The following is a 15,226-nucleotide window of genomic DNA, read 5'->3' as shown; positions in this document are numbered from 1 at the left end:
TTATTCCTCCATTATAGAACCTTCCCTTCCTTGCCTGCAAAGTTGGGGGGGAGGACTTTCCAGATATCCACCCCGGAGGGTTAACTGATAATTCATCGGAGAAAGAACCGCAAGGACAAGCGGGATACATTCACGAACGATCGGAGAAACAATAGCAAACAGCCTCACAATGGGTGACAGTACGATGGGTTCGGTTAGCTTCCTGCACCTCGGCGATATCGTGTCCCTTTACTCCGAGGGCAGCGTGTCCGGGTTCCTGAGTACCCTCGGGTGAGTATCATCCGTCTTGTGTTGTCCGGCTGCTGTGGTCGTTCGAATATTGATCCATTTACTTTCCCCTTTCCGTCTCCTCTATGCACTAGCCTCGTCGATGACCGTGTGGTCGTGTGTCCCGGGGCCGGCGACCTTACGGATCCGCCGGAAAAGTTCCGCGACTGTCTCATCAAAATCTGCCCAATGAATCGCTACTCGGCTCAGAAGCAGTTCTGGAAGGCGGCCAAGCAAAGCACGACAACGAACACCGACACCAGTTTGCTGAAGCGGTTGCACGTGAGTGTTTTGGTGCCTTTGGTCTAACGGGTGCTGCCCCGAGGTAGAAAGAATGCCAACACAGCGAAAGCGAGCGAACGATCTGAAAACGGGGAATAATGAGTACTATCGTTTTTCCTTTGGAAAGTGTATTTCCTAACGGCATTCTCTATCATCAACGAGTAGTTTTTAGAAAGTTACATAGAGAGAACCCAAAACAGCTTTAATTCGGTCGTTGTTCAAATGATACTCTCAACGGTCAGCTGAAAGGACCTAAAATATACTTTCATCAGCCGTTTGAAAATTGAAAATACATTACTTAAAGGATAAAAAAAGCGTTATCTAACGTGACTAATCCATTTGTGGATGACGCAAACAACGAACGTGTTAATTATTTGCATAGCGCATTGTTACAAATTGGAAGAACAATGATAAATCTTTATAGTTTTCTTTTCTCAAACATCAAGTGCAACATGTTTGCAAAGATTAAGTGGATCAACGTATCATGAATTAGATTTAATTTTGTAAGTGACTTCTATATGAATTTACGTGAGAAGCATTGCAGCATACAAAATGGCTTATAACATTTTTTTTACAACCATCGAGTCAAATTGTTTACGGAACATCGTCTGTTTTCCATACGATCAATATCTGGTATTAAGCCATGGAGTTTTATAACTTTACCTCGTTGTTATATTCCGGTTTCCCTATGTCCGAGACCTGGTGGCTTTAGTTGCGAAACAGATATTGTTCGCAACCATATGGTGTCTTCCGAGCACCGTGCGTTTCACCTGATAACTAACAAACATCGGCCCATCAGTATAATCTCGGAACAGGTTAATTAGAGAGATGAATTTATTCGTGCGCAAAAGCGACAATTAGTTCCCCATCGGAATGGCAAGAAATGCGGGACTGTAAGACGTTCCCGCTTCGTTTTGGGCATCACGTTGGGTTAGTGGGAAAAGTTTGTAGACACATTTTACATTCATAAGATAGAGCAAGATGCTTCCGGTGGTTTTAATCAGACCCATGGTTTACGTCCGGTTGTGATATGAGAGCTAATGAGAAGGAGAAAGTTGGAGCACTAATCGAGTTTTGCTTTTTCTTTTTGATAACCAAACCAGCATGCGGCCGAAATCGAGAAGAAACAGAACGAGTCGGAAAACAAGAAACTTCTCGGCACGGTCGTCCAGTACGGTAGCGTGGTGCAGCTGCTTCACCTCAAGTCGAACAAGTACGTGACGGTGAACATCCGGCTGCCGGCCCTGCTGGAGAAGAACGCGATGCGTGTGTACCTGGACGCGAACGGCAACGAGGGCTCCTGGTTCTACATCATGCCGTTCTACAAGCTGCGCTCGGCTGGCGATAATGTGGTGGTGAGCGACAAGGTTATCCTGAAGCCGGTCAATGCGAACCGGCAGAATCTGCACGTGGCGGCCACGTACGAGCTGCCCGACAACCCGGGCAGCAAGGAGGTGAATGTGCTCAACTCGTCCACCTCCTGGAAGATCACGCTGTTCATGGAGCAGCGCGAGAACCAGGAGGACGTGCTGAAGGGCGGCGACGTGGTGCGGTTGTTCCACGCCGAGCAGGAAAAGTTCCTTACGATGGACGAGTACCGGAAGCAGCAGCATGTGTTCCTGCGCACGACCGGTCGGAGCAGTGCGACGGCGGCCACAAGCAGCAAGGCGTTGTGGGAGGTTGAGGTGGTGCAGCACGATAGCTGTCGGGGCGGTGCCGGTCACTGGAACTCGCTGTTTCGCTTCAAGCATCTGGCCACCGGCTACTATCTGGCGGCCGAAATCGACGAGGACATTTCGCGCACGGAAAAGTCGAGCAGTTCGAGCCATCCGCAGGGCGGCGACTCGTTCCGGCTCGTGCCAGTGCCACACTCGACCGACATCGCGTCCGTGTTCGAGCTGGACTCGACGACGATCACGCGCCCGGAAGGTTTGGTTCCGCAGTCGAGCTACGTCCGCTTACGGCACCTCTGCTCGAGCACGTGGGTTCACGCGACTTCCGTCCCGATCGATGCGGACGACGACAAGCCCGTCATGTCGAAGGTGGGCTGCTCGGCGATCAAGGAGGACAAGGAAGCGTTCCAGCTGATCCCGGTGTCGCCAGTGGAAGTTCGCGATCTGGACTTTGCCAACGATGCCTGCAAACTGCTGCTGGCCATGAGTACGAAGCTCGAGAATGGCACGATCTCGTCTAACGAACGACGCTCCCTGATCGCACTACTGCAGGACATTGTGTTCTTCATCGCCGGCCAGGAGAACGATCAGAACAAGTCGGACGCGCTCGAGCTGACGATCAACAACCCGAATCGTGACCGGCAGAAGCTGCTTCGCGAGCAGTACATTCTCAAGCAACTGTTCAAGATACTACAGGGACCGTTTCAGGAGACGAAGGGTAGTGACGGCCCATTCCTAAAGATCGACGAACTGGGCGACCCGAAGAATGCACCGTTCAAGAACATTTTCCGCCTGTGCTACCGGATACTGAAGCTGAGCCAACAGGACTACCGCAAAAACCAAGAGTACATCGCGAAACATTTCGGGCTGATGCAGAAACAGATCGGGTACGATATTCTTGCGGAGGACACTATAACGGCGCTGCTGCACAACAACCGGAAGCTGCTGGAGAAGCACATCACGGCGGCGGAGATTGAAACGTTCGTCGGGCTGGTGCGCAAGAACATGCAAAGTTGGCAGTCGCGCTTCCTTGACTACCTGTCCGATCTGTGCGTCTCGAACAAGAAGGCGATAGCGGTAACGCAGGAACTGATCTGCAAGAGTGTGCTGAGCGCGAAGAACGCCGACATACTGATCGAGACGTTCCTGCGCGAGGTGGACGATGATCCGCTGGGTTATCTGAACGAGCTGGAGCGTGGCAATCGGGAGTTCACCGAGATTCGGGAGGTGGATGAATCGACATCGTCCGGTGGAATCGACGGTACGGATTCTAAGGGTGGAATCTCCGCGAAAGGAAAGCGAAAGCTGGACGAGAAGAAGCGCTACGAGGTGGTTCTAATGTGGCAGGGTCGCACGGTAGGTCGAATTGTTGCTGACCACGTTTAAAGTATGCTCTTATATGGTGACTTTTCGGTTTATTTTTCTAGCAATCGAAATCCATGAGTCGGCTTGCGCAGGGACTGAAGATTGGTCGCACGGTTGACACAGCCATCCTCGACTACTACCGCCACCAGTTGAACCTGTTCTCGAACATGTGCCTCAACCGGCAGTACCTGGCACTGAACAACCTCTCGCCCCATCTGGACATTGATCTAATCCTTCGCTGCATGTCGGACAAGACCGTCCCGTACGACCTACGGGCGTCGTTCTGTCGCCTCATGCTTCACCTCCACGTCGATCGCGACCCACAGGAACCGGTCACACCGGTCAAGTACGCGCGGCTCTGGTCCGAAATACCCACCGTTATGTCGATAAACGAGTAAGTGTGAACCGAGCATTTGGTTGCTTGGATTGATGGTTTTAAAAAATGTTTTCATAACCCCCCGTTACCCATAGTTACGACATCGAGAAGCAACCGGACAGCAACAAGGAGGCGGTGCGCGCACGATTCAACAAAACGATCGCCTTCGTCGAGGACTACCTGTGCAATCATGTCGTGTCGAAGATGTGGTTTGCCGACCAGGACCAGAACAAACTGACGTTCGAGGTGGTCAAGCTGGCGCGCGATCTGATCTACTTCGGGTTCTACAGCTTCAGCGATCTGCTGCGGCTGACGAAGACGCTGCTGAACATTCTGGACTGCGTCTCGAGCAGTGAAGCCGACGGTACCGGGCTTCCGACAGGTCACATCGATTGTAAGTCACGAAAGAGCGACCCGCCGATGGTTCGATTTCATTTTTCTCTTGTTGTGTTAACTAATAACCATATCTAACAATCGGTTTCTTTATAAGCTGGGAGAAATGTTTTGCTTTGGTTTTTGGGCTGAATTAATTGATAGGATAGATGCGTGTCCCTCGTGCTTGTTGTGGGACATTTCGGGCCCGGAGACCTTATGTTTCGATTGCTGTTAGGCCATTTAGTTTTACAGCAGTTTATTCTGTGATTGTTGTGTCTAGTGTTATTAGAAGCCTCCGTTTTTTTGTTTATTTTTTGTTCGATAATGCTCGCAGGGAATGCTTGGCCGTTCTATATAACCTTTTATCAATGACGTTCGCAAATCATTTATGCACGTTTTATCATCATTACTAACAAACCATCATCGTCATCCTCATCACAATCGTCCGGTGGAATATGACCTCCCAGCTGACGAGAAAGGTGCCGGTGGAGTGCCGGAAATCGCGATTCAAGGGCAGGAGGCTGGTTCTACGGCGTGCGGTAAGGGCCTTTCCGGGCGGAAGGATCCCACCGACGACGTCGCCAAGCGTGGCAGTCTCAGTGGTGGTGGTGGGCTTTTGACGAGTGAGTTTGGTATGCCGAAAAAGCTGAACCGGTCCGCCTCAACCGTGGCCGTGCTGGCAGCTATCGAGGCAACGAAAAACGCCACCAAGCTACGGTCCGGTAGCATCCCGGAAGCAACCATCAATGGGTCTGGTAGCGAAAGTGGTGCTAACGGTGGTGGTAAGTGTTAATGGGATTGGTGTATTGCTTGCTGTGTATTGGTAGTTGTTTGTTAATCGTTGTGTTGTACTTTGTACTGAGTTTTATTTTTATAAAGCATTTATAAGTTTATCTTAAAACCGTAATAATCTATCCAGCACAAATACATTTACTACAAATCTTATAAGCAGAGTCATATTCATATTCATGAATATGAATGACTCCCGAATAATCCCAACGATTCATGAATCGAGCTTCAATGAATCTGATCAAAAGATTCATAAGGCACAACTCCAAACTCCTACTTTTGAAAGTTAATTTGATTTGTTAGGAAATAATTGAAAATTTCTACAAATTCCAGCAATTGTAGTTTCACTAGTATTACACAATTTTTTGCATGTGGCACAGGGTAATAACTCACAATAGAACGTTGCTAAATGCTAAACAATTAATTATCCTCCTTCCACGTAACCTTCCCTTTGTATTTTATGATTGTCCAGTCGATATCCTTCCGCCTTTTCCACTGCTTCTTCAAAGGACCCAATCTATCGTAATGTGAATTGACAAATACGAAAACGACAACCATTGGATGCCAAAAGAAGGATTACACCGGTTCATGAGTGTCTGTACGTGTCATGTGTGATGTTATTTGGCCGGAATCTAATGGAATTTATGCTGGATTAATGATGGTGGAAACATGCGGAGGATAAGCAGAGGGGGCGAGAGACCACTGTGTCTGACATAATCATTTTCGTCAATCTTTCCACCCAGCAGTAGTTCGTTGTGGTAGGGTTGGACCTAGAACGTCTCATATGGCATTAACGAAAATGTTTCCATATTCATGAATTGATTTGGGTCGCGCGTAATTTTGGGGAGAACAATCTGTTGGCTTCCATTTGTTTGCCCCTTCTAATTTCGCAGAGTTGGTATGTGCTACATTCATTGGAGTTTTATTCATAGTATATTTTTTATTCCAGTAGTAGTAGTAGTGGTTATGGTTAATAACGTAGATTCTACTAACGAATGGTTGTGACTTCGTATGATTGGCATTAAATGTTAATCAAAATTATCAATTCCGGATTGTCCCACCCTTGTTGCGGGGCAAGCAGTTCATCGACTCACACAGACCTTTGTTCCTACCCTCATTCCAGCGGAGGGTGGCGTGTTGCGACGAATCGGAGACATGGGAGCGGTCATGACGTCGCTCACGCTCGGTCCCATCTCGACCGCCATCGTGTCACCCACGATACAGCACCGCAAGTCCGTCTCGCAGCTGATGAAGGAGTACCCACTGGTGATGGACACCAAGCTGAAGATTATCGAAATCCTCCAGTTCATCCTGGACGTCCGTCTGGACTATCGGATCAGCTGTTTACTGTCGATATTTAAAAGAGAATTTGATGAAAATGAGCAAACGGCGGCAGCGGCGGCGACGGCTCTCGTTGCTCCACCACCACCACCACCCACCGTAATCGTGCCCGAGCCACCGACCATCGTTCGGGCCAGTTTGGAACCGTCTCCGCTGGTGTCAGTTGTTGCGCCGGCCGACAGTACCACGGTGGACGGGAACAGTAGCGGGAGTGCGGGTGATACCACGTCGGAAGTGTCGCTAACGTTGAGTAACAGTACGACCGAAACGATGACTACCACCACGGGATCCGATTCCACTTCCGAAGGTCACGGTACGATGTCGAACGAGAGTACAACCTCGGCGGATGGACACACACGACCCGGTGGTGGTAGGAGTGAAGGAACCTCCCATGCGCCACCGACGGCGGAGAACATAAATCTGCGGCAGAAAAACATCGACCTCGAATCGATCGGCTTCCAGGCGGAAGGTATCTTTGGCTGCACGGAGGACACCTACAACCCGCTGGATCTCGATGGGCAGGGCGGACGAACATTCCTGCGTGTCCTGCTCCACCTGATCATGCACGAGTATCCGGCATTGGTATCCGGTGCGTTGCACCTACTCTTCCGCCACTTTAGCCAACGGCAAGAGGTACTGCACGCCTTCCGCCAGGTGCAACTGCTCGTGTCGGACAGCGACGTTGAATCGTACAAGCAGATCAAGTTCGATCTGGACGTTCTGCGGCAGAGCGTGGAAAAGTCGGAGCTTTGGGTGTACAAGTCGAAGCAGACGGATGATTTGCTCGCAGGCGGTGAAGGGGGAGACGGAGCCGACGGTGGTGGTGGAGGTGGTGGAGGTTCCGGTTCGAAAGGTGGTAACAACGACCAAGGGGATGGTGGCCGGAGTGGCAAAGGGGGAGGATCCGGAGCGAAAGGGAAACCGGAGCTGGTGAAGCAAGAATCGCAACTCAACTTCGACCACGGCCCGGAGCTGAATCCCGAGCAGGCGCAGGAGTACAAGAAGATCCAGCAGATTTTGATACGCATGAACAAACTGTGCATTACGGCCACCGGTCCGGATGGGAATGTGAAGCCACGCAAGCACGAACAGCGACTGCTGCGTAACGTTGGCGTGCACACGGTGGTGCTGGACCTGCTGCAGATTCCTTACGACGAGAAGGACGACTACCGGATGAACGAGCTGATGCGATTGGCGCACGAGTTTCTGCAGAACTTTTGTTTGGGCAATCAGCAGAATCAGATCTTGCTGCACAAACAGTTGGATCTGTTCCTTAACCCGGGGGTAAGGGATGGCAGAGCGAGCTCTTTTATTAGTTGGCTTATGAAAATAAACAATCTCATCCTGCATATCTTTCGTTTACAGATTTTAGAAGCTGAAACGGTGTGTGCCATCTTCAAAGATAACCTAAACCTCTGCAACGAGGTAAGCGACAAGGTGGTGCAACACTTTGTCCATTGCATCGAAATACACGGGCGCCACGTGGAGTATCTCAAGTTCCTCCAGACGATCATCAAGGCGGAGAACCAGTTCATCCGCAAGTGCCAGGATATGGTGATGCAGGAGCTGGTCAACGCGGGCGAGGAGGTGCTGGTATTCTACAACGACAAGGCTTCCTTCAACTCGTTCGTTGAGCTGATGCGCAGCTACAGTGCCGGTACGCTGGCCGACCCGAGTCCCCTGATGTACCATATCGAGCTGGTGAAGCTGCTCGCTTGCTGTACCATGGGCAAGAACGTGTACACCGAGATCAAGTGCAACAGTTTGCTGGCGCTGGACGATATCGTGGCTATGATCTCGCACCCGGACTGCATCCCGGAGGTGAAGGTGGCGTACGTCGACTTCCTGTGCCACTGCTACATCGACACGGAGGTGGAGGTGAAGGAGATTTACTCGTCCAACCATATGTGGTGTCTGTTCGAGAAGTCGTTCCTGATCGATATCAACAACGTGGTGAAGGGCGGAGCGTTCACCAACCGCCAGCTGGAGAACTACGTCTGCAACGAGGTCATGAACATACTGATCACCTTCTTCAACAGTCAGTTTTCCGACCAGAGTACGGCCCTTCAGGTTAGTAGGCAGACCACCCGCCGGGGGTGAACGAGATAGTGGTATTTTTCAAACCAGCGAAACCGAGGAAAGTTCAGTTCATTTTCTTTAATTTAAATATTTTTGAAAATGTTGAAGGGTTGACAAACTTTGGAATTAAATTTACAAGGACATAAAGTGTTTTTCCTTGTGGGAATTGTTTGATTTATTACCCTTCGGAAAGTGGATATTTAAGTCAGACATTTATTAGCTATTATTTTCCAGTCCCTCAAGTATCGGAATTATTTAATCAAACGTCATAAAAATTACATTATGCTGCCTCAAGAAACATCCCCAATTGGAGGTGCCTGAAAAGGAAGATGAAGCTTCGAACCGCGCGTGGGAAAAGCAACTGAACCGGATCATCTCCGGCCAACGGTATCACATCAAGCGGCTGTTGCGTCAGGACAGCATGAACGAGATTCGGTTGCCGTTGCTGAAAAAGTTGGTTTTAAGTCAGGCAAGGAACGCCCGTGAAAAGAGAGTGTTTCGTAGAAGAAGCTAGGCTAGATATCGTTGAACTTTGAACGTATTTCGCTAACTGCTTATGGAGGATCATTTCTTTGTTGTAAATCACCCTTCATTAACTCGAGGTTTTATTATTTATTCCCTTTCGAGCACAGAAAAGACAGCTTATATTCGTGAAGATCCTCCAGAACTCGTTCAAACTGACGCAGTGCAAAGATCTGACGCAATCCCAGCGCTTCAATGTGGAAAATTGCATCCGGACGCTGTCGGAGAAGGCGAAACCGCGCGGCATCGCGATTCCGATCGATCTGGAGAATCAGGTGGTGAAAATGTTCAACAAAACGGCCATGCTATCGCGCCAGACCAGCAAATGGCTGCTGGTGACGAAGCAGGCGAAGATGGAACGCTCCCAGTCGCAGATCATGCGCATGGACCGAAGCATCATCGAGGGCTTGCAGGACATCGTGTCACTGCTCGAGGATAAACTGAAGCCGCTGGTCGAGGCGGAACAGTCGCTGCTGGTGGACATCCTGTACCGGTCGGAGTTACTGTTTCCACTCAACACGGAATCACGCAAGAAGTGCGAGACGGGTGACTTTATCCGGCATCTGATCAAGCACACGGAGAAGTTGCTTGAAGAGAAGGAGGAAAAGCTGTGCGTGAAGATCCTGAAAACACTGAAAGAGATGATGACGATCGATTGCGACTACGGCGACAAGGGTGACCATCTGCGTACGATCCTGCTGAAGCGTTACTTTGGTCATGACTTCTCACTGCAACCACCGGCGGTAGCCCTTCCGCTCGGTGTGGTGGGCCCACTGGCCAGTGTTCCGGCGGTTCTTCAACCCGCGGCGAGTGTAGGAGGTGCGGCTGGTCCTCTGACGGCGAGCGTATCGCATGGTCCCGGGGCAAAGTACCTCATCCGTGCCGGGCGAACGCTGCACGAAGTGCAAAACCACCTGGACAAGGAAGGTGCCAGCGATCTCGTGATTGAGCTGGTGATCAAATCGATTAACTCACCGTCGATCTTCGTCGAAGCGATCGAGCTCGGGATCGCACTGCTCGAGGGTGGTAATCCAATCATCCAGAAGGGTATGTACAACAAGTTCCTCAGCAACGACCTGAGTCAGTCGTTCTTTAAGGTGTTCTTCGACAAGATGAAAGACGCCCAGCAGGAGATCAAATCGACCGTCACGGTCAACACGTCCGACATGGCGGCGAACAAGGCGAGCGAGAGCAAGGTGGAGGGCAAGGATCTGGACAAGCTCGGCCAACGGAAGAACGTGAACAAGGTGAACGGGATCGTGATCACGGAGGACTTTAAGGAGGAGCTTCAAAATGCCGCCCTCATGACGCAGCAGTCGTACATCAATGCGCGCAACCTGGCGGCCACCTCCGATGGCACCGGGTCGGATAATGGGGATGAAAATTCGCTCATGAGCATCGGCAGTTCGGCGCTCGAAGATATCCTGGCGGAGAAGCTCGAGAAGCACAAGGACAAGGACGAGAACAACAAGCTCTCGAACAAGGTGCTCGTGATGCAACCGATCCTACGCTTTCTACAGTTGCTCTGCGAAAACCACAACCCGGAGCTGCAGAATCTGCTGAGGAATCAGAACAACAAGACCAACTACAATCTCGTCTCGGAGACGCTCATGTTCTTGGACTGCATTTGCGGCTCGACGACGGGCGGGCTCGGTTTGCTCGGGCTGTACATCAACGAGAACAACGTGACGCTGATCAACCAAACGCTCGAAACACTCACCGAGTACTGCCAGGGACCGTGCCACGACAATCAGAACTGCATCGCGACGCACGAGTCGAACGGGTTGGACATCATCACGGCGTTGATCCTGAACGATATCAATCCACTCGGCAAAAACCGAATGGATTTGGTGCTGGAGTTGAAAAACAACGCATCCAAGTTGCTACTGGCCATCATGGAGTCCCGCGGGGACAGTGAGAACGCGGAGCGTATTCTGGCGAACATGAACCCGAAGCAGCTGATCGATGTGGCCTGCCGGGCGTATCATCAGGATGAGAACATTTTGCTGCTGTTGAACCAGAACGACGGTGGGGGTGCGGGAGGAGGTGGGAGCGGTGGCGGTGGGAGTGACGATGGGTATGGTAGTTTGCGCCAAGAACTCGGTGATGATGGACACGATGACGACGATGTGGGGGTATCGCCGAAGGAGGTCGGCCACAACATCTACATCCTATGCCATCAGTTGGCGCAGCACAACAAGGAGCTTGCGAGTCTGCTGAAGATCGACACATACGCCGGAAGCGCGGCAGCGACGGCCAGCGGTCCCGGACTCACCATCACTGCTACGCCAGCGTCAAGCCTTGGTGGGGCGGGAGGCCCAACCGCCGCCGCATCGGCCGTATCGAGTGCCACGAGCAAGGCGAACAGTAAAACGAACCAAGCGCTTCTCTTCTACCAGACGCACACGGCACAGATCGAGATCGTGCGGCACGATCGGACGCTCGAGCAGATCGTCTTTCCGATTCCGGAAATCTGCGAGTATCTCACCAAGGACACGAAGGTGCGCGTGCTCAACACGGCCGAGCGGGACGACCAGGGTAGCAAGGTGGCGGACTTTTTCGACCGCCACGAGGCCATGTTCAACGAGATGAAGTGGCAGAAGAAGCTACGCGGCCAGCCGGCCCTGTTCTGGGTGAGCAGCTACATGTCGCTGTGGAGTAACATCCTGTTCAATCTGGCCGTGCTGATCAACTTGATCGTGGCGTTTTTCTATCCGTTCGAGAATGCCGTACCGGGTAAGAGGAAAATATCAATTCGTTTGGTTCGCGTGATCATGTATCACCATGTGTTTCCCCTCCTTTCTCCCTCTCTCCCCACAGAGCTGAGCTTCCATCTGTCGTCGTTGATCTGGATCGTGATGTTGGTTTCGCTAGCGATCGTCATTACGCTGCCCAGGCAGTCGGGCATCCGGACGTTCGTGGTGGCTCTGATCTTACGGTTGATATTTTCCTGCGGACCCGAACCGACCCTCTGGCTGCTCGGCTGCATTACTGTCGTGATGAAGGGTGTGCACATCATCAGCCTGATGGGGAACTACGGAACGCTCGAGAAACACTTTGTCTCGATCATCACGGATGCGGAACTGCTGTATCACTTCTTCTACCTGCTGTTCTGTGTGTTCGGTGTCCTGTTGCATCCATTCTTCTTCTCCATTTTGGTACGTAAGGGAGGCGAGTTAGGTGTGTTGTGTTTGAGACATTTTATACCATCTTTTCATACAGCATCTTTAGTTTCTTCAAATGAATTAATCATCTTAAAAATATTTGTTTGCTTTAAACCGTTAGAAAAACTATACAACTTTAAATATGTAGTTGAAATTCACATTTTTTGGTTTCCAAACAGCATACTCACTTTAAAGCTTCATAAAACAAGTAACAATAACAAAATATGTTTATTTAGACAATAAATTTTAAGCTATTATTTAAAGATGGAAGACGGGTTTTTGGAAAAGGTAACGACAATTTTTGTTTATATCATTTCCATCCTTTCAGGCTAGTTTCATTTCTCCTAAAATCTATTTAAATTCATCCTTTTAAGTCTTCAAATTGCCTTGCCAACTATCGAATAGTATACAAATAACGATGATTTTATTGCATTTGCGAAAAAGTGGATTCGTAGGTTTACGTTTAAGAGGATAGAAAACCTATATTGTAAGTGATTTGATGCTAATCTAGCAACAATCTCTTTGACTTATAGTATAACAAAAGTATTACAAATCGGTCACTCTTCTCTAACTATTTTTTGTGATTTCCTTTTTTACCTTATTTCCAGCTATTCGATGTGGTTTATCGTGAGGAAACGCTGCTGAACGTTATACGCTCGGTAACTCGAAACGGTCGCTCCATTATATTGACAGCCGTCCTAGCTCTCATCCTGGTGTACATGTTCTCCATCATTGGGTACATGTTCTTCCGGGATGACTTCCTAGTGCCGGTGGACGAAGAGTATACTCCACCGTCGGTGGCTTCCCCGGTCGATGCTGGCGCCATGGATTGCGGCGAGGGTGGGGATGCTGCGTCAACGCTCGCCAGCCACATGGTACCCCCACCCGGAGTGATGGAACAGGTGGTGGAACAAACCTGTTCGAAGGCAATCAACCAGATGGCGGAAGCCGCCGATGGGGCCGATGGGGAGATGAAGGAACGGGGCTGCGATTCGATGATCATGTGCATTATTACCACGATGAATCAGGGGCTCCGGAATGGCGGAGGCATCGGGGACATACTGCGGGCACCGAGTCGCAAGGAGACGCTGTTCGTACCGCGCGTCATCTACGATCTACTGTTCTTCTTCATCGTCATCATTATCGTGCTGAACCTAATCTTCGGTGTGATCATCGACACGTTCGCCGATCTGAGAAGCGAGAAGCAGCAGAAGGAGCTGATCCTGAAGAACACCTGCTTCATTTGCGGGCTGAACCGGTCGGCGTTCGACAACAAGACGGTCAGCTTCGAGGAGCACATCAAGAACGAGCACAATATGTGGCACTATCTGTACTTTATCGTGCTGGTGAAGGTGAAGGATCCGACCGAGTTCACCGGACCGGAGAGTTACGTGCACGCGATGGTGAAGGCGAACATCCAGGACTGGTTCCCGCGGTTGCGCGCCATGTCGCTGGCCGCTGTCGATGGCGACGGGGAGCAGATCGAGCTGCGCAGCTTGAAGAACCTGCTCGAAACGAACCACATCGCCGTGCGGGAACTGATGGCACAGATAATGGAGCTGGAGAATAAGGTATGCGGAGGCTCAGAATAAGGTTTTATACTTCCGTTTTCCTCACTCTACTTCTTTTTTCCCGTAGATGACGGAACAGCGCAAACAACGACAGCGTCACGCCCTGCTCAACCCGACCACATCCACTTCGTACCAGTTCTATCCACAGCTTTGATGCTCAACGTCCGCTTTGCTCGGGGAGGACGCTCGAAGGAAGCTGTAAGACGACACCCGGGCAGGGACGTCAAAGCCTTTGCGGATGTAGTGATGCTGATTTGTGATAAGAACGAAGGGAAAAGGATCCGTTGGTCGAGGGTTGGTAGTTTCGAAGAAGAATTTCTCCCATTTTAAATTATCCTTTGGATCTATACTGAAGAAGGAGTTAATTGTAACCCGGCTTTTAGTTCTAGTTCAGCAGGAGAATCGATTCTCGTTATGCTTCCTATAGTGAGAGTTAGTGTTTAAATGTCGGTCCAGGAAGGTTCGGGAAAATGAAATTGTTTTCCGCGCCCACTTTTTGTGAATATGTTCTGTTATGCAATGCATGCTTAAATGTTGTAGTAAATTAAATAGATAGTAGTTAAACTATTGCACACAATTTGTCCTATATATATACTTGTACACTAGGGAAATGTAGTTATTATAAATGCACTGCAAAACAGGATAATATCTCACAGTGTTACCTTACCGATGACGACGATGACGAGTAATAAGTTAGCCCGTAAGACGATGCGCACTGCACTGGAAATGATTTACTCGTCGACTGAGAAGAGAAAGAGAGAGAGGGAGTGCCGGATACATGGACAAATATTTTCCCCAACATCATCGTCGTACCACGTGGCGTTTAATAATTTTTCGAGTAACATTTTAACATTGTGATTTGGGCCTACCAATTTTCTATCGCTATTTGATTACCTAACTTCCCTCGTCCTATCTACTTACCACCTTCCTAAACGGAGAAGAACTGTAACTTTAAGAATCTCTGACCCAACGCTCCCCTCGAGTCTTCCCATCTTCCAATCGAACTAACAGACTGATTTTGACTTTTTTGTATCCACCCCCTTCGAGAGAGCTTCAACCATCGAAACCCATTTCAATCGAGCAATCCTTTCGACAATAATAATGTCTGTGACGAAGAACATAGGTTATTTGCTACTCGCCTTAGAAAAGGTTTAAAATCTGCAAGGCTTCTCTCCGCAAACGCTATCCGTATAATTTTTCCTTATACTCGCGAACAAAAAAAAATTAACCTAAAAATAGATTTACACACTTAAAAAAAACGCTACATCAACGAAGGCAAGGAAAATGCTATAATATCTAAGTATATACCACACAGTAACCATTTGTTTCATCGCTTCCTTGGATGATTGCTTAAACCGTGCTTTGTGATACTTTGCTTCGTTTGTTTGATTGTTGAAAACGAATCGTTTCCGAAGCACCCAT

The 15,226-nt window shown here is 49.6% G+C and overlaps 1 protein-coding gene across 1 annotated transcript; it reads left to right on the top strand.

Moving 5' to 3' along the window:
• The first annotated feature begins 169 nt into the window (after positions 1–169).
• On the top strand, positions 170–14,072 carry LOC131294368 (inositol 1,4,5-trisphosphate receptor). Its single transcript, XM_058322417.1, has 17 exons — positions 170–270; positions 363–549; positions 1,653–3,578; positions 3,650–3,981; positions 4,059–4,357; positions 4,806–5,120; positions 6,251–6,532; positions 6,761–7,285; positions 7,409–7,752; positions 7,834–8,538; positions 9,180–11,103; positions 11,167–11,318; positions 11,430–11,805; positions 11,890–12,227; positions 12,842–13,108; positions 13,160–13,804; positions 13,872–14,072. The coding sequence occupies exons 1-17, from the start codon at positions 170–172 to the stop codon at positions 13,956–13,958; spliced, it is 8,805 nt and encodes a 2,934-aa protein (XP_058178400.1). The 3' UTR covers positions 13,959–14,072.
• Positions 14,073–15,226: the final 1,154 nt, after the last annotated feature.

The sequence above is a fragment of the Anopheles ziemanni genome, chromosome 2, assembly GCF_943734765.1.
Source record: "Anopheles ziemanni chromosome 2, idAnoZiCoDA_A2_x.2, whole genome shotgun sequence".
NCBI lineage: Eukaryota > Metazoa > Arthropoda > Insecta > Diptera > Culicidae > Anopheles > Anopheles ziemanni.
Note: the sequence above shows the minus strand (reverse complement) of the source record. Positions and strands in the feature narration are given on the sequence as shown.